The 25141-nt window shown below is 39.3% G+C and overlaps 1 protein-coding gene across 4 annotated transcripts in view; it reads left to right on the top strand.

Moving 5' to 3' along the window:
* The first annotated feature begins 186 nt into the window (after positions 1–186).
* Positions 187–25141, top strand: part of klc4 (kinesin light chain 4) — a 34199-nt gene continuing 9244 nt past the window's right edge. For 2 of the 4 annotated variants that reach the window (NM_001446820.1, NM_001446821.1), the window contains 11 exon segments: positions 187–327; positions 9214–9476; positions 9910–10140; positions 10873–10942; positions 11426–11654; positions 13080–13167; positions 14789–14890; positions 15341–15514; positions 17544–17643; positions 20809–20858; positions 23433–23500. In NM_001446820.1, coding sequence (NP_001433749.1) covers positions 9228–9476; positions 9910–10140; positions 10873–10942; positions 11426–11654; positions 13080–13167; positions 14789–14890; positions 15341–15514; positions 17544–17643; positions 20809–20858; positions 23433–23500 — 1361 coding nt within the window. In that variant the 5' untranslated portion in view covers positions 187–327; positions 9214–9227. 4 annotated transcript variants of the gene reach the window in all.

Below are 25141 nucleotides of genomic sequence, written 5' to 3'. Positions count from 1 at the left end.
AAATTATTGTTGTGCAGTGTCACAAAAACTATTGATGTGAGTGTATCCCATCAAGACTACCACACCCTTATTAACTAAAATCCCACCCACCTCCAGCGTCTGAGCCAATCAGATACGCCAGTAGCGTTCTAAAATGAATAATAATGAGAAAGCCCTTCACCATAGTAGGATTGGCGGAGCGCAGCCGCAGTGAGTGCGCAGTGCCGGTCCAGTTGACTCTCCCAGTCCCGTTTCTGGATTAAACGTGATGAATTTTCTCTTAAATCGGCTTTAATTGAACACATTCCCGAAAGATTAGCGCCTTGGACGGAACAGCGATCGTAGCAGGTATGTCAGGCTATGTAAATGAGCATGAGCGAGTGTGTTTATAATAACAACACACATGTCGACATGTAAGCTGAGGTAACTGGAATCAAGAAAGCGTGTATTTGTTATGTACGCAAACGGATTTGTTTTGTGTTGGTGGCGTTTTGCTCGGTTTTGCGTGAATATATCGAGCGTTGTTGTTTTGTGACAGGGTTTTATAGCCATTGTAGTGACCTGTGGACTCTCATACATCAGCAGATACTCATCAGGACAACACCCAGACTCTCATTCATATGCATAAACATGCATAAATGGGACAGATCACACCTATTGTTTAACAATACACACTGTAATACTCGTTACAGTACTGTTTATGTGATGTTTACTGTCGGTGACATCACACCAGACACGTAATGACTGTTATATCATCGTGATTCATGCAAACACATCATTTACTGCTACTTTAATTATACTAATAATAACATGTGCACAGTAGCCTATGCTTATAATTGAGCTTCAGGTGAATATTGTTATATTACCTATAATAATTACGTTATTACAAAGCGTTAATATCATTAGCAGTTTTTAATACTTGTATTAAAGCTACATGAATTTATAAATGTGCAAATGTTTATGTATTGAACTCTATATTTGTTTATAAATAAATAAATAAATAAATGTTTATGTGTTATTGGGCTGCATGATTTGAGGGTAAATTTAATATATTCCATTATTAAAAATAACATAAAATGCTATTGCATGTAAAGATGACATTAAATTACATAATACAATTAATGACATTAAAAATCAAAGTTGTACAATTGTCGATTCTACATCATTGTTTCCTTTTAAAATAGCTATTGTTATTATTACTAAATAAAAATATACAAATGATTATATCACATCAAACTATTTATTTTATTGATTTATTATTATTTATTATTTATTTATTATTGATCTATTTATATTGATATATAAATTCATTGAAATATATATTGTTGAAATATAAACATAAATTAAAGATTTGAATGACATTTAAAATAACTTTTAGTTTTATGGCTGTGCAATATGATGATTTATTTTATGGACAATAATGTCATATTAGTATGCTAAATATTGTTCATTTCCGAAGACATTTTTACCTTCATAGTTCTAATTATTCTGTGTAATTACTGTTTGCCATCATAAATATTCATCATTTAGGAAAAAAAAAAGTTGCAGGCTTGACAGTACAGTATTTTCTGTTTCCGTTTATCATTATATTTAGCAATATATTACGTTTTTTGTGTTATCTTATGTTATTTGCTTTTGTTTTATTAATATTTCAGTAATAGTTTCTAATCAGACATTTGTAGGTCTGAATAAAGCCAGAAGGATTATCACATATAATTGAGCACATTATTTGACTATTTAATTTTAATAAATGTAAAATAGAAATAGTGTTTTGATTATCAGTGTAAGTCATAGTTAGGGATGCAACGATTATAGTTTTTGGTTGTACGATTATAGTCTGTGGAATAATCACGGTTTCACGGTTATTATGCATTCACTGATTTTAAAATGACTAGTTTCTAAAATCACATGAAAACTCCTTATATTTTAAAGTGATATTTATTACTGCTCAGTAACCAAATAATATTGTACAACACAAAATAATAATAATGAACAAACAATAGTCTATTTCTCTTTGGACTTAAAAAAAAGTGAAAAAAGTTTCTGACATTTAAACAATTAATAATTTTAAACTGACAATAAATTAATTAATTAATTAATAAATAAACAAATAATAAATAAATACTAAATAAATAAACAAATAAATTAACAAATAAATAAATAAACAAATAACAAAAAATAAACATTAAATAAACAAATAATAAATACAATTATTAATTAATTAATAAACAAATAAATAAATAATAAACAGACAATTAAACAAATAAATAAATTATGAATAAATAAACAAATAATAAATAAATACTAAATAAATAAACAAATAAATTAGTAAATTAATAAATAAATAAACAAATAACAAATAAAAAAACTAATAATAAATACATTAATTAATTAATAAACAAACAAATAACAAATAAATAAGCAAATAATAAATACATTAATTAATTGATTAATAAACAAACAAATAAATAAATAATAAACAGACAAATAAATAAACAAATAAATAAATAATGAATAAAGAAATAAACAAATAATAATTAAACAAATAAATAAAGAATAAATGAATAAATACATAAACAAATAATTAATAAATAAATAATTAAATTTAATAAATAAACAAACAAATAATAAATGAATAAATAAACAAATAATAAATAAATAAACAAACAGTATTTGTCTAATGTAAATCTATTTTAAGTATTTTCTCATGGAAATGTAAGTATTTTTTTCTAAAGAGAACAGATGCATAAAATGGAAAAAAAACTCACAATAACAGGTCACCGGAAGTTTATCAGTATGGGAAGAACACTAGCTCGTCATATACCCTACTGAAACACGAAGAGAGGGTGGAACATAATGTAGCTCCTCCCCTTTTAAAAAACAGCCAATAGTGTTTTATTTTCACTCAGCTCTGCTAGTGAGAGTGGTCCTAAAGGGGGTGGGGCATGTCGGACACTAGAAAGCATCTGATTGGTCAGAAGATTTGATGAGAAACTGAAGTATGAGGTGACATGGAAAAAAACTTTCCATATAAGAGGTGACAAAACACAAGCTTTACATGTTTATATCCGTTTTATATCTACTAAATGTGAAATGTGTCACTGGTTTGGAGCGCACTTGCTTATAGCTAGCCTAAAAATGAACAATACTGATACTCACATCTAGAAAACTTTATTTTAATTTCATGCGACCTTTAAAAATGAAAACTTAAATATGTAAACACTTTAAGGAAATATCAAACAGCGTTTACCTTCAAATATACAAACAATTACAATTCTGCTATAAATATTGACACTACTAAGCGATCACTTATTAGGATATGAGTTGGCCACGCCCACTTATTTACATTTCACGGTATACACCGAATAGAAATCTGCTTTGTGGTACACATTTCATTCAGCGCTAATGATATATACTGTCACACTGCCCAGCCCTACATCACATATCAGCTGTGTGACATTGAGTTTAGTGTGAATGATGATGATTATGTTCAGTTTCAGCCACTCCTCTCTTCAGCAAACACTGCATGTCAATAATGCAGTGCAGACAAAGCCACAATCACACACACACACACACACACACACACACACACACACACACACACACACAATGCTCAGTTTTACAATAATTTATACTTTTCCTGCCGGCAGGGCTTTGATTGTTGACAGAGCTTTGCTAAGTGGTTTTCTTTGCTGCTATATCATGGATACTCAATATATATATATATATATATATATATATATATATATATATATATATATAGTGCTGGTCAAAAATAATTTCTTTCAAGATGCTTGTATACTCTATATATATTTAGTATATATATTTATATATATTTATATATATATTTTTTTACACATATATATATATTTATTTATTCATATTTATTTTATTTATATATTATATATTACACAGTTGAAAGCAGAAGTTAACACACGCTCTAAAAAAAGGAATATAACAATTTTATAACATTTTTTCCAAAAAATAAAAAAAGGGAGCATAACAATTATGTAAAAAATGTTTGATAGTAAATTTACTATTTTAGGTCTGTTAGGATTTCCTAAATGATTTACATTTGCTCAATGCCAGAATAATGAGAGATTTGTTATTAATTTTCTAGACAGTCAGTAGTTTACACACATTTCCTTGGTATTTTAGCTTTGCTTTTAAACTGTTTAACTTTAGTCAGATGTTTTGGGTCTCCTTCCACAAGCTTCTCACAATAGTTTGCAGGAGTTTTGGCCCATTCCTCCTGCAGAATTGCTGTAACTGAGTCAGATTTGTAGGCTGTCTTGCTCACACAAGCTTTCTCAACTCTGCCCACACATTCTCTATAGGATTGAGATCAGGGCTTTGTGATGGCCACTCCAAAACATTCACTCTGTTGTCCTTCAAGCACATGTGAACTCATTTGGCAGTGCTTAGTGTCATGGTCTGTTCAGAGGAGCCATTTGTGGTCAAGTTGTAATGTCCTGGCTGATGTGTTGAGATGTTGCTTCAGTATTTCTCCATGATGTTCTGTCTTCATGATGCCATCTATGCTGTGAAGTGGACCAGTCCCTCCTGCAGCCCCACAACATGATGCTGCCGCCCCCATACTGCACAGTTGGGATGGTGTTCTAGGCTTGTGCGCTTCCCCCTTTGCCCTCCAAATGTAACACTGCTCATTATGGCCAAACAGTTCAATCTGAGCTCCATCAGAGCACAGGACATGTCTCCACACATTACTCTTTCCCCAGTGTCATTCAGCAAACTGTAATCTGGCTTTGTTGTTGATTCTGGCTTGTTGATTTTCTCATGTTGTCACACAGGGAAGCAGTGTGTTTGAGCTTCTCCTTCAATACTATTCTACAGTTGTGCCTCACATTAACTCAAATGTTGTCAATCAGCCAATCAGAAACTTCCAAAACCCTGACATCATCATCTGAGCTTTATCAGAGGCAGAATAATCTTACTGTGTGTAAACTTGACCTTCAAGAAGAGTTTCCTCAAAATCTCTCTCTCATTATTCTCCTATTCAGCAGAACAGAAACACATTTGACCATCCTAACTTACCTAAAAGAGGAAAAGTTTAGTCTCATTAACATCTCACTCTTTTTTAATTCTTATGTGCCTTTTTATACAGTGTATGTACACTTCTGCTTTTAACTGTATATATATATAAGGTGGCTATTGCTTCTTACGTTTTAATACGTTAATTTAAGACTCTTAAAATTAATTAAAATGTAAATGTAGCTGAAGGAGAGTTGTATAAAAGTACTTTAAACCCCACATAAAATCTGGAAATATGAAAATACCAGATTTCTCTTCTCTTTTTTTATTTATGCTGGAGACTCTTATTTGTCTCTGAGCTTTTTGCATTCGCAGCTTTCAGGTCAGCGCTTGCCTGTAAACTCTAAACTCCATTAGAGGTCATACATCACAGGCTCGCTCCAACAGTGTTATTGAATTAAGAGCACTGAGACATTCATAAAGCAAACCCTTCCCCATTGACTCAGCACAAATTCACATCAGGCTATGATATTGGAGAAATCAGAAATGTCCACAGTACTGTGCAAAAGTCCTAAGCACTAGACCAGATTTGTTGGACTATTTACAGAATATAGAATCCATCAGTCTCTTTATTGCAAACAAACAGAAAATATAGGACAACAACAGCCGCACAACATTTCCTCTTTAAGCAAAAGGCAAGTGTTTAATGTGGCTTCGCTTGGCATCAGGCACAGCCTGAACTCTCTTGTTCTAATTGTCCTGCCATTTTCTGAAATAATCTGCTGTTTGATTATATCAGGCTTGTTTTTAGCAAGTTCTTCTTTAGGTAAAGAGTTTCCTTTAGGCTATCGCTATCGGGGCTATCGTTGTTTTAGGGAAGTGCTATTCGTCCTTTAGGGCGGGGCTATCAGTTCTTTAAGGTGGGTCTATTAGTGTTTTAGGGCGGAGCTATCAGTCATTTAGGGTGGAGCTGTCATTTTTTTAGGGCAGGGCCTTTAGTCATTAAGGGCGGGGCTATCAGTCTTTTACAGCAAAGCTATTGGTCCTTTAGGGCGGAGCTATCAGTCATTTATGTTAAAGCTGTCATTCTTTTAGGGCAGGGCTTTTAGTCATTAAGGGTGGGGCTATCCGTCTTTTACAGCAAAGCTATTGGTCCTTTAGGGTGGGGCTATTGTTGTTTTAGGGCAGGGCTATTAGTCCTTTAGGGCGGGGCTATCAGTTCTTTAAGGTGGGGCTATTAGTGTTTTAGGGCGGAGCTATCAGTCATTTATGGTGGAGCTGTCATTCTTTTAGGGCAGGGCTTTTAGTCATTAAGGGCGGGGCTATCAGTCTTTTACAGCAAAGCTATTGGTCCTTTAGGGCGGGGCTATTGTTGTTTTAGGGCAGGGCTATTAGTCCTTTAGGGCGGGGCTATCAGTTCTTTAAGGTGGGGCTATTAGTGTTTTAGGGCGGAGCTATCAGTCATTTATGGTGGAGCTGTCATTCTTTTAGGGCAGGGCTTTTAGTCATTAAGGGCGGGGCTATAAGTCTTTTACAACAAAGCTATTGGTCCTTTAGGGCGGGGCTATCAGTCATTTATGTTAAAGCTGTCATTCTTTTAGAGCAGGGCTTTTAGTCATTAAGGGCGGGGCTATCAGTCTTTTACAGCAAAGCTATAAGTCTTTAAGGGCGGGGCTATCGTTGTTTTAGGGCAGGGCTTTTAGTCATTAAGGGCGGGGCTTGCAGTCTTTTACAGCAAAGTTATTTGTCCTTTAGGGCGGGTCTATTGTTGTTTTAGGGCAGGGCTATTAGTCCTTTAGGACGGGGCTATCAGTTCTTTAGGGTGGGGCTATAAGTGTTTTAGGGCGGAGCTATCAGTCATTTATGGTGGAGCTGTCATTCTTTTAGAGCAGGGCTTTTAGTCATTAAGGGCGGGGCTATCAGTCTTTTATAGCAAAGCTATTGGTCCTTTAGGGCGGAGCTGTCAGGGCATGTCTAATTTCTTTCTGTCATCTATTTGGCATTCTTCCTCTATTTTGTTGGCAACACCCATCTTTCAAAGATCCAGTTACTTCCCAAAAGACTAAATCATGCACCGGCCTCCTGTTTTTCCTAATTTGAGCACCGTTCAGAACCAAACGACACGATATGGGAAAAAAGGACAGTCTAAACTTCTGTTTCATGATCGATGTACGCTACGGCGTATCTCCTGCATGCCGTCGTGAGCATTTGAAGTCCGAGCGATCAGCAGCACAAACACAACACTGCACAAACTGAAGAACTGAGAAAACGAGCCACGCCAGTAAAGTTGTCTGCATGGACACACAATGTAATCATTATATCGCAGAGATCGTAAAGTTGTTTTGTGGTGTTAATTTGGTGTTGTGCAAAGATCTGCATGAAGATAATCCTTTATTAATCAAGAATATGTCCGTGTAAATCTCATTAGTGTGAAAAGGAACAAGCGTTGTTGTCGTTATACTGCCCTCTAGTGTTCATTTCATCCACAAAGTGTGCTTTTGTTCGGGTTCATGTATTTAAAGTGCTCCTGTGTTGCAAATGTTTCACCTGTTGTGGTCTACACAGAAATCCTCACACAGCGGTGACTTGTCTTACTGCTTCCTGATTGGTTAATCATTAAACGCTGTCCGGCAGAGCAAGGTTTAACTTAAGTAAATGATTTTCATCATGGGAAGTTAACAGGTAAATGTATGTTCACATTAACCAATGACATGAATGTGACTCTTTGTGTTGTGTGTGTGTGCATTTAAAGCCTGTAGATTCATCAAGTGTTGTGCTTTAATAAATATTGCATACTTTTAGGCCTTTATCACTCACTTAGCTTTAGTGGTATTGCTTGTAAAAAGTTATTTTCTATCTACTTTTGTCAAATAGCGATTTATAAAAGTCCCTATAAGCTAAATTAAGTAGCAATCAAGTAGGAGAACATTACAAACTTCAAGTTGAAGCAAACATGTGCTGTATATGAAAATCAAAACAAGGTACAGATTGAAAGTTTGTGAAATATACATACTGGCTGCGTCCGAAACCGCATACTTCCATTCTACAGTACATATCGCACAGACATCAATTAGTCTATAAATAATTAATTTCGTTTGTTAAGCGCAAAGATTTGTTTTAAAACTATTTCCAAATTCAGTTCTAATTTCTAGCAAACGAATAAATGAACAATAATGACCAAGTGTGGTCAAAATACTGAGTTATATCCTAAAACACATGCTGTGCCCCATACGGTCTAAAACCTGACAGGTGGACAAATCTAAGCTTGTTTTTAATAAAACAAATATAAATATGGATATATTAAATAATACTGCTAATAATAATAACATTATACAGAAGCAAATTGTTATGAATGAACTGAAAAAGCCTCCCGAGATGAAGAAGACATAAAAGCAGTGATTTTTCATATTGATGTAGGCTAGAAAATAATATGTTTTTTAATATTTTAATCCTTTATATTTATATCCTATATCTATTCTTATTATATCCTATATATATATCCTTAATATTTACATTTTTCCATATGTAAAGATATTTGCCTATTGGTCTCTTGTGTGTATTAAGCAGTGTGTAAGCGAGGCGCAACTCTGTGCTGGAGTTTAGACCGGGTTTGTTTTGGTCTAATGAAAAATCTATTATAGATTTAGGGTTAGGCGGTCCGCCTCAGAACACCTTCCTTTTTAGAGCAGAACACCTATGTGCGCACAAATGAGCGCTAATGCATTTGCTATTTAAACAGCGTAGCGCAACGCCTCAAAACCACTCTTGCGCCAAGCTGAAACTACCAAAAGACTACTGCGCCACGCCTTGCGCCACACTGCACCGGGTGTATGATAGGGCCCTCAGTCACAGAGTCATCAGGATATGCCTGTGTTTGTTGTTAATGCACGCCATCTAGTGGCCAAAATTGCATCTGTGCCTTTATGCGAGGTCATAAACACAGCGTCCTGTTATTCAAAACATGTACCGCTATTTCTCACAGATATTCAACCAGTGAGACCTTTCAGAACATTGGAATTTTCAGTGGCTGTGGTGATGAAGATGGTAAAATCGCAGTAATTCATTACAAATATGCACTGATTTAAAAACGTTTAAACTCGTGAAACTCCTTTTTGATCACATTTGATGATGATTGATGATCACAGAGCGCTGAACAGATCTTTTAATCCCGGTTGCTTTGCGCACCTGCTGTCTGCTTGATTTAAGGTTAATATTATCTATAATACTTCTGTTCCTGCACAGGCTTCCCGCTGAGCATGTCCACCATGGTGTACCCGCGTGAGGAGCGGCTGGAGAAGCTGACCCAGGACGAGATCATCTCCAGCACCAAACTGGTGATCCAGGGCCTGGAGGCCCTGAAGAGCGAGCACAACTCCATCCTGCAGAGTCTGCTGGAGACCATCCAGTGCCTGAAGAAGGACGAGGAGGCCAGTCTGGTGCACGAGAAGTCCAGCCTGCTGCGCAAATCAGTGGAGATGATAGAGCTGGGCCTGGGGGAAGCACAGGTAAGGCACCACTGTTCAGGATTGGAGTTACAATTTACTTTATATGCAAGTTTTTTAATTAAAGGTGGTAATCGCAGAGTAAAGACATTATTCTCTGGATTTGCATGACCTGCACTGTTGAGTTATGATTATAGTTGACCAAGGGAAGCAGTTCAGAATACATTTTAATCAAGGCATGAGTGAAAGTTCATCATGTGCATGTGTTTTTAAGGCCTGGGAGAGTTCAGCAGTTTCTCACTACAGCTCCAGAGGTGTAGTTGCGAGTGCTCAAGTTTGCAATGCAATTTGAGAATGTTCATTGAAGCGATGGATTTAGGAAACGTCAAATCATTAAACTGACGGAACTTGCGACCATAGTTGGCTAACGATGGTTTTGGGAAATGCACCCATGGTCAGTAGTGAGCATTATAATGTGTGTTTCTGCTGTGTTAAGGTGATGATGGCTCTGTCCAACCACCTGAACGCGGTGGAGTCGGAGAAGCAGAAGCTGCGGGCTCAGGTGCGCCGCCTCTGCCAGGAGAACCAGTGGCTGCGGGACGAGCTGGCCAACACACAACACAAGGTCCAGAAGAGCGAGCAGAGCGTGGCACAGCTGGAGGAGGAGAAGAAACATCTGGAGTTCATGAACCAGCTCAAGAAATACGACGACGGAGCCACGCCAGAGGTCAGTCCTCACAACGATATGCACAGGGACGTTTCACTTTCAGTCAGGCAGCTCAAGCGCTTGAGGGAGAGTTAATAATGTGGGGTCAACTTTAAAGTAAATCACTTTAGGGGGTTAAACACAGTTGTGTGTGAATATGAGCAGCCTCTATAGGTAAAAGTGTATTAATTGTGTTTGTTATAATCAGACTTGATATAAACAGTCTGCAGAAACTGCTGTGAGGCACTACCTACCGCGCCACTACGCCACCCGCTCTAGAGACATCAGAGCCTTATTTTACATCTTGTAAAAGTGGCATAATAGGTGCCGTTTTACTCCTCTCTGCAGCTCCATCCTTCCTGCAGATGATCTGGAGATCTTACAGAGAGGCGTCGATCAATAACTCAATGGTATTCCTGGCAAGCGGGACGTCCTCCGCTTTATCCAGCTGACGTTTTCATTTTTCTCTCTGCTGTGGTGGGAATCGAAGGCTCTTCATCTGGTCAAATGGCAGACGCCTCCAGCTTGTCATTTATATTTCATGAAGGGCTGTACTTCCTGCATTAATGAGCCTGTTAACATTCACAGAGTTTACAGACAGTGGGAGATCCGATTGACCAAAGAAATCTGTGAGATAGATGCTGACCCCGACTGGAAAAATAATCATGGGGCAATTTAAACATGTATTAAGTTATTAAACTGAATTAAAAGCCTTTTTCACCCCACTGTGTGTGTTTTTGTGTTTGTGTGTAGGAAGAGAAAAATAGCGACACTCCCAAAGATTCACTGGACGATTTGTTTCCCAATGATGAAGATGACCAGGGTAAGGAAATACAAAAATACATGTCATACACACCGTACTCACACATACAGCAGGATAATAAAATATCTATAAAGATCTAATAATCAGTCTAATTCCTGAGCTTTCAGTTCATTCATGACCATCTGCATCTGTATAATGTGATATTGTATAATGTATTATTAGCAGTATTATTGATTTTCTGCAGATTTATATTAGTTTTAATAAACACTAGTGTGTTTAGTCTAATATTATTTACTGTCCTCATGGCAAAGAGAAAATAAATCAGTTATTAGAGATGAGTTATTAACACTATTATGTGCAGAAATGTGTTGGAGAAATCTGCTCTCCATTAAACAGAAATTGGGGGCCAAAAATATACAAGAGGGGCTAATAAATCAGGGCTAATAATTCTGACTTCAACTGTCTATCGTAGAAAAACTATGTCCGTATTGTCCAATATGGTGCAGCCCTGACTGCTGCTGTTGCTCTCTGTCACCCCTTTAGTCTCACACCAGCACAACAGTGCCGCGGTGGCTGCTGCTCAGCAGGGCGGGTACGAGATCCCGGCCCGTCTGCGAACGCTGCATAACCTGGTGATCCAGTACGCGTCTCAGGGCCGCTACGAGGTAGCCGTTCCGCTCTGCAAACAGGCTCTGGAGGACCTGGAGAAAACCTCTGGACATGACCATCCGGATGTGGCCACCATGCTCAACATCCTGGCTCTGGTGTACCGGTGTGTGTATGTTAGGGTTGTCAAAAGTATCAGTGGTATCAATTGGTAATGAAATTGTAAAAGGTCCATTTTCCGCTAACATTTGAGCGCTGTTGAGCATGTATACAATGCAGATTGCTTCAGTGTTTGTTTATCTGTGTTTACTCTTAGTGAACAGTGGTGAAGAGTGTTAAACCGATGACCTTCACAGCCAATCACAGACATTTCTGTTGAGCAGATGAACACAATGGCCAATAAGCAGTGTTTAGAAATGTGCTCAACAAGGGGCCATATTGGTACCTTAAAAGTTATATATATTAGTACCTCAAGGATGCATATTGGTATCTTAAAGTAAAATATTAGTACCTAAGGAATCCATATTGATACCTTAAAGTTATATATTAGTACCTCAAGAATTGTATTGGTACCTTAAAGTAATATACTAGTACCTAAGGGATCCATATTGATACCGTAAAGTTGTATATTAGCACCTCAAGAAACCATATTGGAACCTTTTAAAGGTGTATATTAGTACATAAAGGATCCATATTAGTGACAAAGTTATATATTAGTACCTCAAGAAACCATATTGGTACCTTAAAGTTGTATATTAGTGCCTAAAAGATCCGTATTGGTACCTTAATTTGTATATTAGTACCTCAAGGGTCTATATTAGTCCTTTAAAGTTATATATTAGTACCTCAAGGATCCGTATTGGTACCTTAAAGTTGTATATAAGTGCCTAAAAGATCTGTATTGGTACCTTAATTTGTATATTAGTACCTCAAGGATCCGTATTGGTCCCTTAAAGTTATATATAACTGCATAAAGGATCTATATTAGTACCCTAAAGTTATATATTACTACCTCAAGATACCATATTGGTACCTTAAAGTTTTATATTAGTACCTCAAGAATCCGCATTGGTACCTTAAAGCAATATATAAGTACCTTAAGGATGCATATCGGTACCCTAAAGTTATATATCAGTACCTCATGAAACCATTTTGGTACCTTAAATTAGAATATTAGTACCTCAAGAATCCATATTGGTGTGTTAAAGTTGTATATTAGTACCTAAAGGGTCCGTATTGGTACCCTAAATTTATCTATTAGTACCTCATGATACCATCTTGTTATCTTAAAGTTATATATTAGTACCTCGAGAATCCATATTGTAAATTAAATGTGGTAAATAAAAAGAAAATTAAGTGTTTTTATTATTTTGTCTGGGCCCGTTTACACATGTGGAAGTATTTAATCATTCTTTACATTTCAATAATTATGTTAAAATACACATCTTTTGAAATTCCTAGTTGTTTTTCCTCCTCTGTCAGAAATTCTCCTAATATGGCGTCTGATCTTATTTAATGTAGGATAACAGTGGAATGAACAGCCTTCACAATAAGCCTTTGAAATAATAAAGCTGTGTTTGCGTTCATTCAGGGACCAGAATAAATACAAGGAAGCTGCTCACCTGCTTAATGATGCCCTTTCAATCAGAGAAAAGACCCTGGGCAATGACAACCCTGCTGTAAGTAGCACACAACACACGACTTTACACTGATGCAGAGGAATGGATCTGGTGCTGTTGTGCTTGTGGGTATCTGTTAAGCGCGTATGCTTATTTCTGCCATTAAAACAATTATAATAAATAGCATTTCCCCTGGCAATTGATCCTAAATATTTAACAGTTGTTTTTTTTTAATAATTATTATATTTTATTAGTTTGTGTGTGTGTGTGCACGATGTCCTTTAAAAATTATGAGCTGATTTAAATGCTGATTTAATATCATAATTCATAAAAGATGTGAGATTTCTTTTTGGGAAAGTGAAAGTTAACACTTAAACACTGCCTGACAGAAGTCTTGTCGCCTATCCAAGTTTTAGGAACAACGAATAATAACTGGACTTCTAGTTGATGATTTGGTATCAGAAGTGTCTTATATGAAAGGCAAAGGCCTCTAGATCAGTGGTTTCCCTGCTGAAAAATCCAGCTTAAACCAGCCTAGGATTTTAGCTGGTCGTCCAGCCTGGTTTTAGAGGGGTTTTGGCCATTTCCAGGCTGGTTTCCAGCCATTTCCAGCCAGGACAGGCTGGTAGATGAGCAGCTAAAACCAGCTTGACCAGCCTAGCCAGTTAGGAGCCCAGCTAAAACCAGCTTAAACCAGGATGGTCAAGCTGGTTTTAACTGGTCACTTTTCAGCCTGACCAGCTGAGACCAGGCTGGAAATGGCTGGAAACCAGCCTGGAAGTGGCCAAAACCCCTCTAAAACCAGCCTCGTCGACCAGCTAAAACCAGCCAACCAGCCCTGACTGGTTTTAGCTGGATTTTTCAGCAGGGTCCCAACCTTTTTTTTTGCCCTTGGACCCCCTTTTCCCCTGGAAAAAAGATATTGTACGGCCCCTCCACATTTAATGATATAATCACTCATATGAGTTTGCAGTAATGATGACAAAACATGTTGTCAAACCAACGGTGTGATTATTACTATATTTAGAGGCGGGCAGGGTGTGTCGTAGGTTGCTAGGCGACCATAAACCGTTTTCTCAGAGGATGACAAGCTGACAAAACGTTGTCAGTCTCTGATACAAATTTTGTGGATGGAGAAAATAACAAGGCATTGCAGTGTTTGTCACGTGACTTGCGCCTCATTTAAAAACAACAAACTTTTGCAAACTCTAGAAATACGCGATAAGCGAACGGCCCCTGACGCAATCTCAGTCAGTTGATCTTCTTGTGCAGACATGCTGGATTCACCTGATTTGTTGACAATGGGTTGCGGATCCATACCTTGGCAGTTCGTGGGTCGTTCACTGAGCCCCCTGAGCAAGGAAACTTTCCAAAGACGTCTGTTTCTCACACATTTTGCTGCATGTGAGTTAAATGTTGGTGCTCAAGTAACCGAGATGTAAGCAAGAGAATACGGTCATTTTTCAAAATAAAAGACTTTTCAAAATAAAAGATAATAAACAAACAAAAATAATTAAGGATTTCTTCTGTGGCCCGGTAACAATCGATCCACGGACCACTACCGGTGCGCTACCACTGAGCTAGGGGATAAATTAAACTAAGGCAACATGATCTTTCTCACAATGAGTCAAGCTTTAGCTGTGATTATGACAGAGGCTGTGATCTGTGCTCGTGTTTGCAGGTTGCAGCCACGCTCAACAACCTGGCGGTCCTGTACGGAAAGAGAGGAAAGTACAAGGAAGCAGAACCGCTGTGCAAAAGAGCCCTGGAGATCAGAGAGAAGGTCAGTGTCAATGTAAATATGTCATTTCCCACACAGAGTGCTGGAAAAGTTTAAAAATGCAACTGGAAAGTGTTTGAGAAGTGCTTGAAGGTACACTTTCCCATCGGGTAAATGAACTGTTTACTCACCCGTCACTTGTTCAAAACCTTTACGAGTTTCTTTCCACTGTTGAACACAAAAGAAGATGCCGTAAACCGGTAACCATTGACTTGCATAGTATTTGTTTTCTCTATTATGGAAATCAATGAGTTTTCAGCTTTCTTTAAAACATCTTCTGTGTTCAACAGAACTCATTAAGTTCTTGACACCAGTAAACAGTGAGTGATATGTCATTTTGGGGAGAACTATCCCTTTAAATTTGAACTGAAAGTGCACACTCACACACACACACACACACACACACGTTTGGCCAGTTTGTTAGCTGTCTTCATCAGTGTTGTTTTGATCCAGGTGCTGGGTCGAGAGCATCCAGACGTGGCCAAGCAGCTGAACAACCTGGCGCTGCTCTGCCAGAACCAGGGCAAGTATGAGGAGGTGGAGTACTACTACTGCAGAGCTCTGGACATCTACGAGAAACGACTCGGCCCCGATGACCCCAATGTGGCCAAGACCAAAAACAACCTGGTGAATATCCTTGATCAATACATTTACATTTAGTCATTTAGCAGACGCTTTTATCCAAAGCGACTTACAAATGAGGACAAGGAAGCAATTTACACAACAATGAACATATATACAGTGGGGGGAAAAAAGTATTGAGCGTGTCATGTATTTTCCTGGGAATAATCTTTCTAAAGGAGCTGCTGACATGGAATTGAACCAGATTTAGAGGCTTAAAGCCGCCTCTCATATGGAGAGTGAAGTCACATGCGTTAGGATTGGGGTCAGGTGATTGGCTGGGCCATTCTACAGCTTGATTTTCTTTCTCTGAAAGCATCTGAGAGTCTCCTCGGCTGTGTTTTGGATCATTGTCTTGCTGAAATGGGTTCATCTTCATCCTCCTGCTGATGTAGATGTTGGACTGAAGCAGCTGATCTTCATTTACACTGAGGAAGGGCGGAGGCTTGCTGAAGAACTACTGAGAGATTTCAGCTGCTGTCTGGGCTTTCCATGTCTTTCTACACCTCCCTTTCTTCATGTGTTCAATACTTTATCCCTGTGTCATTTCATTTAATTTCAGAACTTCATCTGTAAACTAATTAGCTTTGTTTTCTTTGCTTGTATATGAATCTCTTTGGCTGTTATCAACATCTGGGTGAAAATAGTAAGTCAGCAGCACCTTCAGAAATATGTTTTCTGAGAAAAATGGTGACTTTTTCAATACTTATTTCCTCTGCTGTATATACAGTTGAAAGCAGAAGTGTACACAAAAAGGCACATAAGCATTTACAAAGAGTGAGATGTTAATGAGACTAAACTTTTCCTCTTTTAGGTAAGTTAGGATGATCAAATGTGTTTCTGTTCTGCTGAATAGTAGAATAATGAGAGAGAGATTTTTCTCTCTTCTTGAAAGTCAAGTTTACACACAATAAGATTATTCTGCCTCTGATAAAGCTCAGATGATGATGTCAGGGTTTTGGAAGTTTCTGATTGGCTGATTGACAACATTTGAGTTAATGTGAGGCACAACTGTAGAATAGTGTTGAAGCTCAAACACACTGCTTCCCTGTGTGACAACATGAGAAAATCAACAAGCCAGAATCAACAACAAAGCCAGATTACAGTTTGCTGAATGACACTGGGAAAAGAGTAATGAGTGGAGACATGTCCTGTGCTCTGATGGAGCTAGACTGAACTGTTTGGCCAAAATGAACAGTGTTACATGTGGAGGACAAAGAGGAACAAGCCTAGAACACCATCCCAACTGTGCAGTATGGGGGCAGCAGCATCATGTTGTGGGGCTGCAGGAGGGACTGGTCCACTTCACAGCATAGATGGCATCATGAAGACAGAACATTATGGAGAAATACTGAAGCAACATCTCAACACATCAGCCAGGACATTACAACTCGGCCTCAAATGGCTCTTCCAGACAGACCATGACCCTAAGCACACTGCCAAATCAGTTCACATGTGCTTTAAGGACAACAGAGGGAATGTTTTGGAGTGGCCATCACAAAGCCCTGATCTCAATCCTATAGAGAATGTGTGGGCAGAGTTGAGAAAGCTTGTGTGAGCAAGACAGCCAACAAATCTGACTCAGTTACAGCAATTCTGCAGGAGGAATGGGCCAAAACTCCTGCAAACTATTGTGAGAAGCTTGTGGAAGGAGACCCAAAACATTTGACCAAAGTTAAACAGTTTAAAAGCAAAGCTAAAATACCAAGGAAATGTGTGTAAACTACTGACTGTCTAGAAATTAATAAACAAATCTCTCATTATTCTGGCATTGAGCAAATGTAAATCATTTAGGAAATCCTAACAGACCTAAAATAGTAAACGTTTAGTGATTTACCATCAGACATTTTTAAAATAATGGTTATGGTCCTTTTTTTTTAGAGTGTGTTTTAACTGTATATGCATATTTACACAGCACATTTTCTACATGATTTCTTTTCAACATTCTTTTTAACACATTTCATCTGTATTCTTACATTTCCCCCGCTGTATGCAGTATCGTAGTAATAAAAGCTGTTGTTTATTCGCTCCGCAGGCTTCGTGTTATCTGAAACAGGGCAAGTACAAAGAGGCCGAGATCCTCTACAAAGAGATCCTGACGCGCGCTCATGAGAAAGAGTTCGGCTGTGTAGATGGTACGATCTCTGCTTGATTACAGCTTTGCTCTTTACTGCATGCTTCTTCTTTTAAACCGCAGTTAAACTCATTAACGACACCCAAAACAGACTGTGACATTTCTGAGAGTCACCGATTTCTCATGAATCCAGGAGCGCAAACGCACAAATACAGCATTCATCCCTTTCTAAATGTTACAAGGCTTTATGTCTTGCCATGTGTTTATTTATTCTGCAGTGAAGATCGATTGTGTTTTAAAGTACGGATACAAAAGGCTGAGTGTGTATACGCGAAAGCAGAAACATCTTGACATTTTCCTCACTTTCATTTCTAAGTGTTGTGTTCCATCATTTGTGTTTTCACAATTTTGACTTCATCCATTTTTATTTTGTGTTTTGTATGATTTCCTGTTGTTCACTATCAGAAAATCCACCGTCTTCCATGAGCAGGCGGATTTGCCTGGTGTTTGATTTTGTTTTGAATCATTTTGTGTTGATTTTTGCACTTGATTTCAATAAATCAACCTGCTTGTTTTCTTGATTTTTCCACATTTTCTGATTCATTGTGCAGTTAACATCACTATTATTATTAAAGGGTTAGTTCACACAAAAATTGTAGATATATATCATATATCATGCCTTCAGTGATTTCCTGAAGAGAAATACCAAACAATAACTTGAATAACTACAGCAGTCGCCACCGTCTGATCTCATATGAAGCAAGAGACCGCCATGACATCTGATGGCGTGTGCAGGTGCTGTAGTGCTGTCCTTATTCTTAAGGGTACATTTTGAAGCCCTTCCCCTTTACACTCTGTTTCAAGGGCCAAGGGGAAGGGGAAGGGGTAAAAAATAGAATTAGGATTGGGCCATCTACAAGCAGTTAGTTTTGTGAATTCATACTAATGATCGGGTATTAAAACACAATCTCACAGCAGTTCGTAACTTTTTGATTTAGCGGCTAATTTATATTCATTGGTACATTTTACTATGATCTGCTCAACCTCCAATGAGGATTAAGGGGTGGAGTTTGGCCCCCTTTTAAAAAAATCATACACGTCTGAAATCATAATAATTTTCCACTTATCTGACAATACATAACGCAGTTGTGTTTATTCAAGAGATCAGGCTGGATATTGATTAGGGATGGGGATCGTTTGGTTTTTTTTCGATACCGGTGCTAAATCGATACTTTTAAAATGGTACTGGTGCCAAAACAGTGCCTGAACCGATACCTTTTAGACACAAAATTAATAGACCAAAAAAAAAAAAAAATAATAATATATATATATATATATATATATATATATATATATATATATATATATATATATATATATATATATATATATCACTATCATTATAATTTAATAATGTAAAAATATATTTATAATAAGTTTAAAGTAAACATCAATTCATATTTTATTTATTTGAATTGCATTAATATATTTCTTTTGATCATTTGTTTGTTTTGCAAGATTTGCATTATGCTATAAACATTACATTAGCTTACTACTAACCTGTGGAGAGGCTGTCATCAAAATCAGGAGCACCTTTTTTTCTGGGTTTAGGGCTTGTGACTACTTTTACATGGACATCAGGGATCTATTGATTTGCCTTAATGTGAATAAGACAGTGATATGATTCAGGTGTTTACATGAGCTGCTTTTTGAATGTTGCATTCATGATTCCCAGCTACACGTTACAGCACACAGATCCATCAACGTCATTGCGTCACCAGCCTATAAAGTTTCCTCCGCAGTTTGTGTCCTTTAAGATATTTAAAATCTGTTCACTGTTCTAATTCACTGTTAACGTGGTAGACTCTTGATCAGAGTAGTGTCTTAATCATATTAAAATCAGAGTATTGGTTTCCATGTAAACATACTCAGATAATGTGTCAGATGATGTCACAAGCTGTCAGAGATGGTCCATTCCTCACCTGTAAGGTGATTCCATGAGCCCTGACATGTTATAAGTCTGACGTTTCTCCCTTACACGCAACTTTGGTAAAGCGTCTGCTGCATGTTGCTGTGTCAGAATCCTTGCTTGTAAAATATGGACACACTGTAGAATGCTTAGATTAAGCTAATTAGATGAACACGATCATGCGTGTTGATGAAGCGAGTCATGCGCTGTACTGCGCACTTTGCCTTCTATAAGCTACAATAACAAGCGCCTGACATCCGTATGCCTCAAAGCTGTTTAGAATTAAACATTTAGCCGCTGTATGAAATCCAGAGGTTTACAATCACCTGTTTCTAAATGATCTGTCTCTAAAAGTGCGGGGGATGCATCCCCTCCGTTAGTACGCCTGTTAGTTGCTAAGTAATAAACACCTCATGTGGAACTCTAAATCTTGCTCTAAATATGGACAAGCAAATGATGCAATCCAGGCTTATTATGGATACATACCCCTATATACATTTCTGGAGAGCGCCAAATACGTCATAGGAGCTACGATTTCTGTGCAAGTTTTTGTTATTCGTGAATCCACCAGAGGGCGCCGTGTATGCTTTTTCAGCCATTCGCGCCTGCTGTGCTCACATAAATCCACCAGAGGCTGCTGACTGACTGACGGAGTTCCCCACTCTCCTCCCCTAAACCCACCCTGTAGTGTTTTCAGTAGCGCCGATTGACCCGCCCACACACTTCCCTAAACCCAACCGACAGTGTTTTCAAAAGCAGATTTGGTCTTACCTGCTTTCTGGAACCATTCTTCGTAGACTCAAACCTTATCGTCACAGTAAACTCCTCTCTCCGTCTCAAGTCCACCGACGTACGTGGTGAGCTACTGGGCAAACTGGTAACAGCGGGAAAGCCGTCCACACGAAGGTAAGCAGTCAGCTGGGAATGTGAAAAGAAACAGAAGCGTCAGCAGCGTCATACAGCCCAGCAGCTTTTATCTTACAGACGAAATGCAGCCAGACGTACCTCTGGCTACATAATTTGCACTCTCCAGAAATGTATATGGAGGTACATATTCACAATGAGCCTGTGCTGAAATGATGACAGTTTTCATTTTTGGAGTCAACTGACCCTTAAAGGAGGAACTAAAGTCCACACTAGTATACCAAGTGCGCTGGCATGTTTAGCCGAATCTAAGATTAAAGTTAACAGTAGGAACTGCAGTGTTTGACAGTTTTGGTTGGTTACAGTAGCAGAACTGTTTCTCTGTGTCTACAGCTGAAAATAAACCTATCTGGATGCACGCCGAGGAAAGAGAAGAGAGCAAGGTATGTTTGTGTGTGTGTGTGTGATATTTATCATATTGAAATCTAGAAGATTTCAGCTTGTGAGGGCATTTTTCTGGTCCCCATGAGGCAAATGGCTCATAAATCAAACAGAATTACATATGTTGACAAAGTAAAATTGTTTCCTGTGAGGATTGGGTTTGAGGATAAAGAACAGAATCTGTACAGTATTAGGATCATTACAGATGTAGAGAGAACCCATAAAGATAGCTGTACAAGTGTGTGTGTGTGTGTGTGTGTGTGTGTGTGTGTGTGTGTGTGTGTGTGTGTGTGTGTGTGTGTGTGTGTGTGTGTGTCAACACACCTGCACAGAAGTTTCTACAAAGAGCTTGATTAGCTAGTCCAGGTGTGTCTGATTGGGGTTTGAAGTAAACTTTGCTGGACACCAGGGCTGTGTCCAAAACTGCATACTTCCATACTATACACTGTATACTATACAGTACGCTAAAATCAGTATGCAAGCCGAGGTATGTCCGAATTCATAGAATTGGAAAATCAGTATGGGAGAAGTACCCGGATGACTTACTACTTCCGACGAGATTCTGTCCACGCTGCGCTGTCCCATGATGCCCCGCGAGAGAATTCATGAATGGGAGTGAAGCGACGCAACTGACGCAGGTAGGTCACGTGACCATGACCAAATGGTGGATGTAGTACGTCCGAATTCCATTTATACTACTCACATTCATACTGTATAGAACGCTCGAGTAGTGCGTTTAAATTCAAATGCAGCACCTACTGTGTAGTAGGCGGTTTCGGACGCAGCCCAGGTCTCGTGACCGAGTTTAGGCAGCCCTGTACTAGAAACATCTTGGCAGGTGTGAAGCAAGTTGGAGCTAAACTCAGCAGGACAGCAGCCCTCCAGGACTGAATTTGGACACCCCTGCTTTGAAACCTTGACAGGCTTCATACGGCATCCCAGCATTTTCCAGGCCTGCAAAAACAAACAAACAAACAAACAAACCCAAAATGTAAAACAGTCAAGATCACTAAATTAAATAGTTCCTTACTTCTAGAGCCGCTTATATCGAAGTTGATGTTGCCACAGCATGTTGGTGTTTTGGGTGACGCGGTGGTGCAGTAGGTGATGCTGTCGTCTCACAGCAAGAAGGTCGCTGGTTCAAGTTTCGGCTGTGTCAGTTGACATTTCAGTGTCGAGTTTGCATGTTCTCCCCGTGTTCGCGTGGGTTTCCTCCGGGTGCTCCGGTTTCCCCCACAGTCCAAACACATGCAGTACAGGTGAATTAATTCTTTAATTTTCTTGTCGGCTTAGTCCCTTTATTAATCTGGGGTCACCACAGCGGAATGAACCGCCAACTTATCCAGCAAGTTTTTACGCAGCAGATGCCTTTCCAGCCGCAACCCATCTCTGGGAAACATCCACACACACATTCACACACACACTCATACACTACGGACAATTTTAGCTAACCCAATTCATCTGTACCGCAAGTCTTTGGACTGTGGGGGAAACCGGAGCACCCGGAGGAAAAACACACGAAGGCAGGACAGGTGAATTGGGTAGGCTAAATTGTCCGTAGTAAATGAGTGTGTATAGATGTTTCCCAGAGATGGGTTGCAGCTGGAAGGGCATCCGCTGCATAAAACATGTGCTGGATAAGTTGGCGATTCGTTCCGCTTTGGCGACCCCTGATTAATAAAGGGACTAAGTTGAAAATAAAATAAATGAATGTTGGTGTTTTGTAACATCTAATGATTACAAGACGGGTCCACATCCCAATGCTCAACCCCTAACCTGGAGGACCAGGACATACACACAAATACACTGCAGCCAAATCAATTCCCCTATAGCGCATGTGTTTGGACTGTGGGGGAAACCGGAGAACCCGGAGGAAACCCACGCGAACACGGGGAGAACATGCAAACTCCACACAGAAACACAAACTGACCCAGCCGAGGCTCGAACTACTGTTGCCTTTCTATCAGCTGGAACCAGTCTGGCCATTCTCCTCTGACCTCTGGCCTCATCAACAAGGCATTTGCGCCCACAGAACTGCCGTCACTGGAGATTTCCTCTTTGTCAGAGCATTCTCTGTAAACCCTAGAGATAGTTGTGTGTGAAAATCCCAGTAGATCAGCAGTTTCTGAAATACTCAGAGCAGCCCGTCTGGCTGCAACAACCATGCCACATTCAAAGTCTCTTAAATCCCCTTTCTTCCCCATTCTGATGCTCGCTTTGAACTGCAGCAGATCCTCTTGACCATGTCTACATGCCGAAATGCATTGAGCTGCTGCCATGTGATTGGCTGATTAGACATTTACGTTAGCGAGCAGTTGGACAGGTGTACCTAATAAAGTGGCCGGTGAGTGTACACACACACACACACTAATTATTTTTCACCAAACTAAAAGAAATAAGACTTTCTCCAGAAGAAAAAAATATAATGGAAAATACTGTGAAAAATTCCTTGCTCTATTTAAAGTCATTTGGAAAATAAAAAAGAATAATATTTTACATAACTGAATAACTGTGTTTTCACCTGTATGTGTTTATTATTCTCGTCTCTTTCTCGGTGTTTTCCTTCTTTCTCTCAGGGCAAGCTGGCCGATGGGAATCATTATGGAGAATATGGAGGCTGGTACAAAGCCTGTAAAGTGAACAGGTGAGGAAAAACAGCCATGATTACCCACAATCCCCCATAGCTAAAACAGTTCTCTGTGATTCAGGCTAGTGTTTAACAACAGACGGCGCTCTAGGCTAGTGTTTAACAGCAGACGGCGCTCTAGGCTAGTGTTTAACAGCAGATGTCGCTCTAGGCTAGTGTTTAACAGCAGATGTTGCTCTAGGCTAGTGTTTAACAGCAGATGTTGCTCTAGGCTAGTGTTTAACAGCAGACGGCGCTCTAGGCTAGTGTTTAACAGCAGATGTCGCTTTTAGGCTAGTGTTTAACAGCAGACGGCGCTCTAGGCTAGTGTTTAACAGCAGGCGGTGCTCTAGGCTAGTGTTTAACAGCAGACGGCGCTCTAGGCTAGTGTTTAACAGCAGACGGCGCTCTAGGCTAGTGTTTAACAGCAGATGTCGCTCTAGGCTAGTGTTTAACAGCAGATGTTGCTCTAGGCTAGTGTTTAACAGCAGACGGCGCTCTAGGCTAGTGTTTAACAGCAGACGGCGCTCTAGGCTAGTGTTTAACAGCAGATGTCGCTCTAGGCTAGTGTTTAACAGCAGATGTCGCTCTAGGCTAGTGTTTAACAGCAGATGTTGCTCTAGGCTAGTGTTTAACAGCAGATGTTGCTCTAGGCTAGTGTTTAACAGCAGACGGCGCTCTAGGCTAGTGTTTAACAGCAGATGTTGCTCTAGGCTAGTGTTTAACAGCAGATGTTGCTCTAGGCTAGTGTTTAACAGCAGATGTTGCTCTAGGCTAGTGTTTAACAGCAGATGGTGCTCTAGGCTAGTGTTTAACAGCAGACGGCGCTCTAGGCTAGTGTTTAACAGCAGATGTTGCTCTAGGCTAGTGTTTAACAGCAGATGTTGCTCTAGGCTAGTGTTTAACAGCAGATGGCGCTCTAGGCTAGTGTTTAACAGCAGATGTCGCTTTTAGGCTAGTGTTTAACAGCAGACGGCGCTCTAGGCTAGTGTTTAACAGCAGGCGGTGCTCTAGGCTAGTGTTTAACAGCAGACGGCGCTCTAGGCTAGTGTTTAACAGCAGACGGCGCTCTAGGCTAGTGTTTAACAGCAGATGTCGCTCTAGGCTAGTGTTTAACAGCAGATGTTGCTCTAGGCTAGTGTTTAACAGCAGACGGCGCTCTAGGCTAGTGTTTAACAGCAGACGGCGCTCTAGGCTAGTGTTTAACAGCAGATGTCGCTCTAGGCTAGTGTTTAACAGCAGATGTCGCTCTAGGCTAGTGTTTAACAGCAGATGTTGCTCTAGGCTAGTGTTTAACAGCAGATGTTGCTCTAGGCTAGTGTTTAACAGCAGACGGCGCTCTAGGCTAGTGTTTAACAGCAGATGTTGCTCTAGGCTAGTGTTTAACAGCAGATGTTGCTCTAGGCTAGTGTTTAACAGCAGATGTTGCTCTAGGCTAGTGTTTAACAGCAGATGGTGCTCTAGGCTAGTGTTTAACAGCAGACGGCGCTCTAGGCTAGTGTTTAACAGCAGATGTTGCTCTTGGCTAGTGTTTAACAGCAGGTGGCGCTCTAGGCTAGTGTTTAACAGCAGATGTTGCTCTAGGCTAGTGTTTAACAGCAGACGGCGCTCTAGGCTAGTGTTTAACAGCAGATGCTGCTCTAGGCTAGTGTTTAACAG

Source organism: Danio rerio, chromosome 22, assembly GCF_052040795.2.
Source record: "Danio rerio strain M-AB ecotype USA chromosome 22, GRCz13ab, whole genome shotgun sequence".
NCBI lineage: Eukaryota > Metazoa > Chordata > Actinopteri > Cypriniformes > Danionidae > Danio > Danio rerio.
The sequence above is the reverse complement of the archived record's forward strand: the minus strand, read 5'-3'. Positions and strand labels throughout refer to the sequence as shown.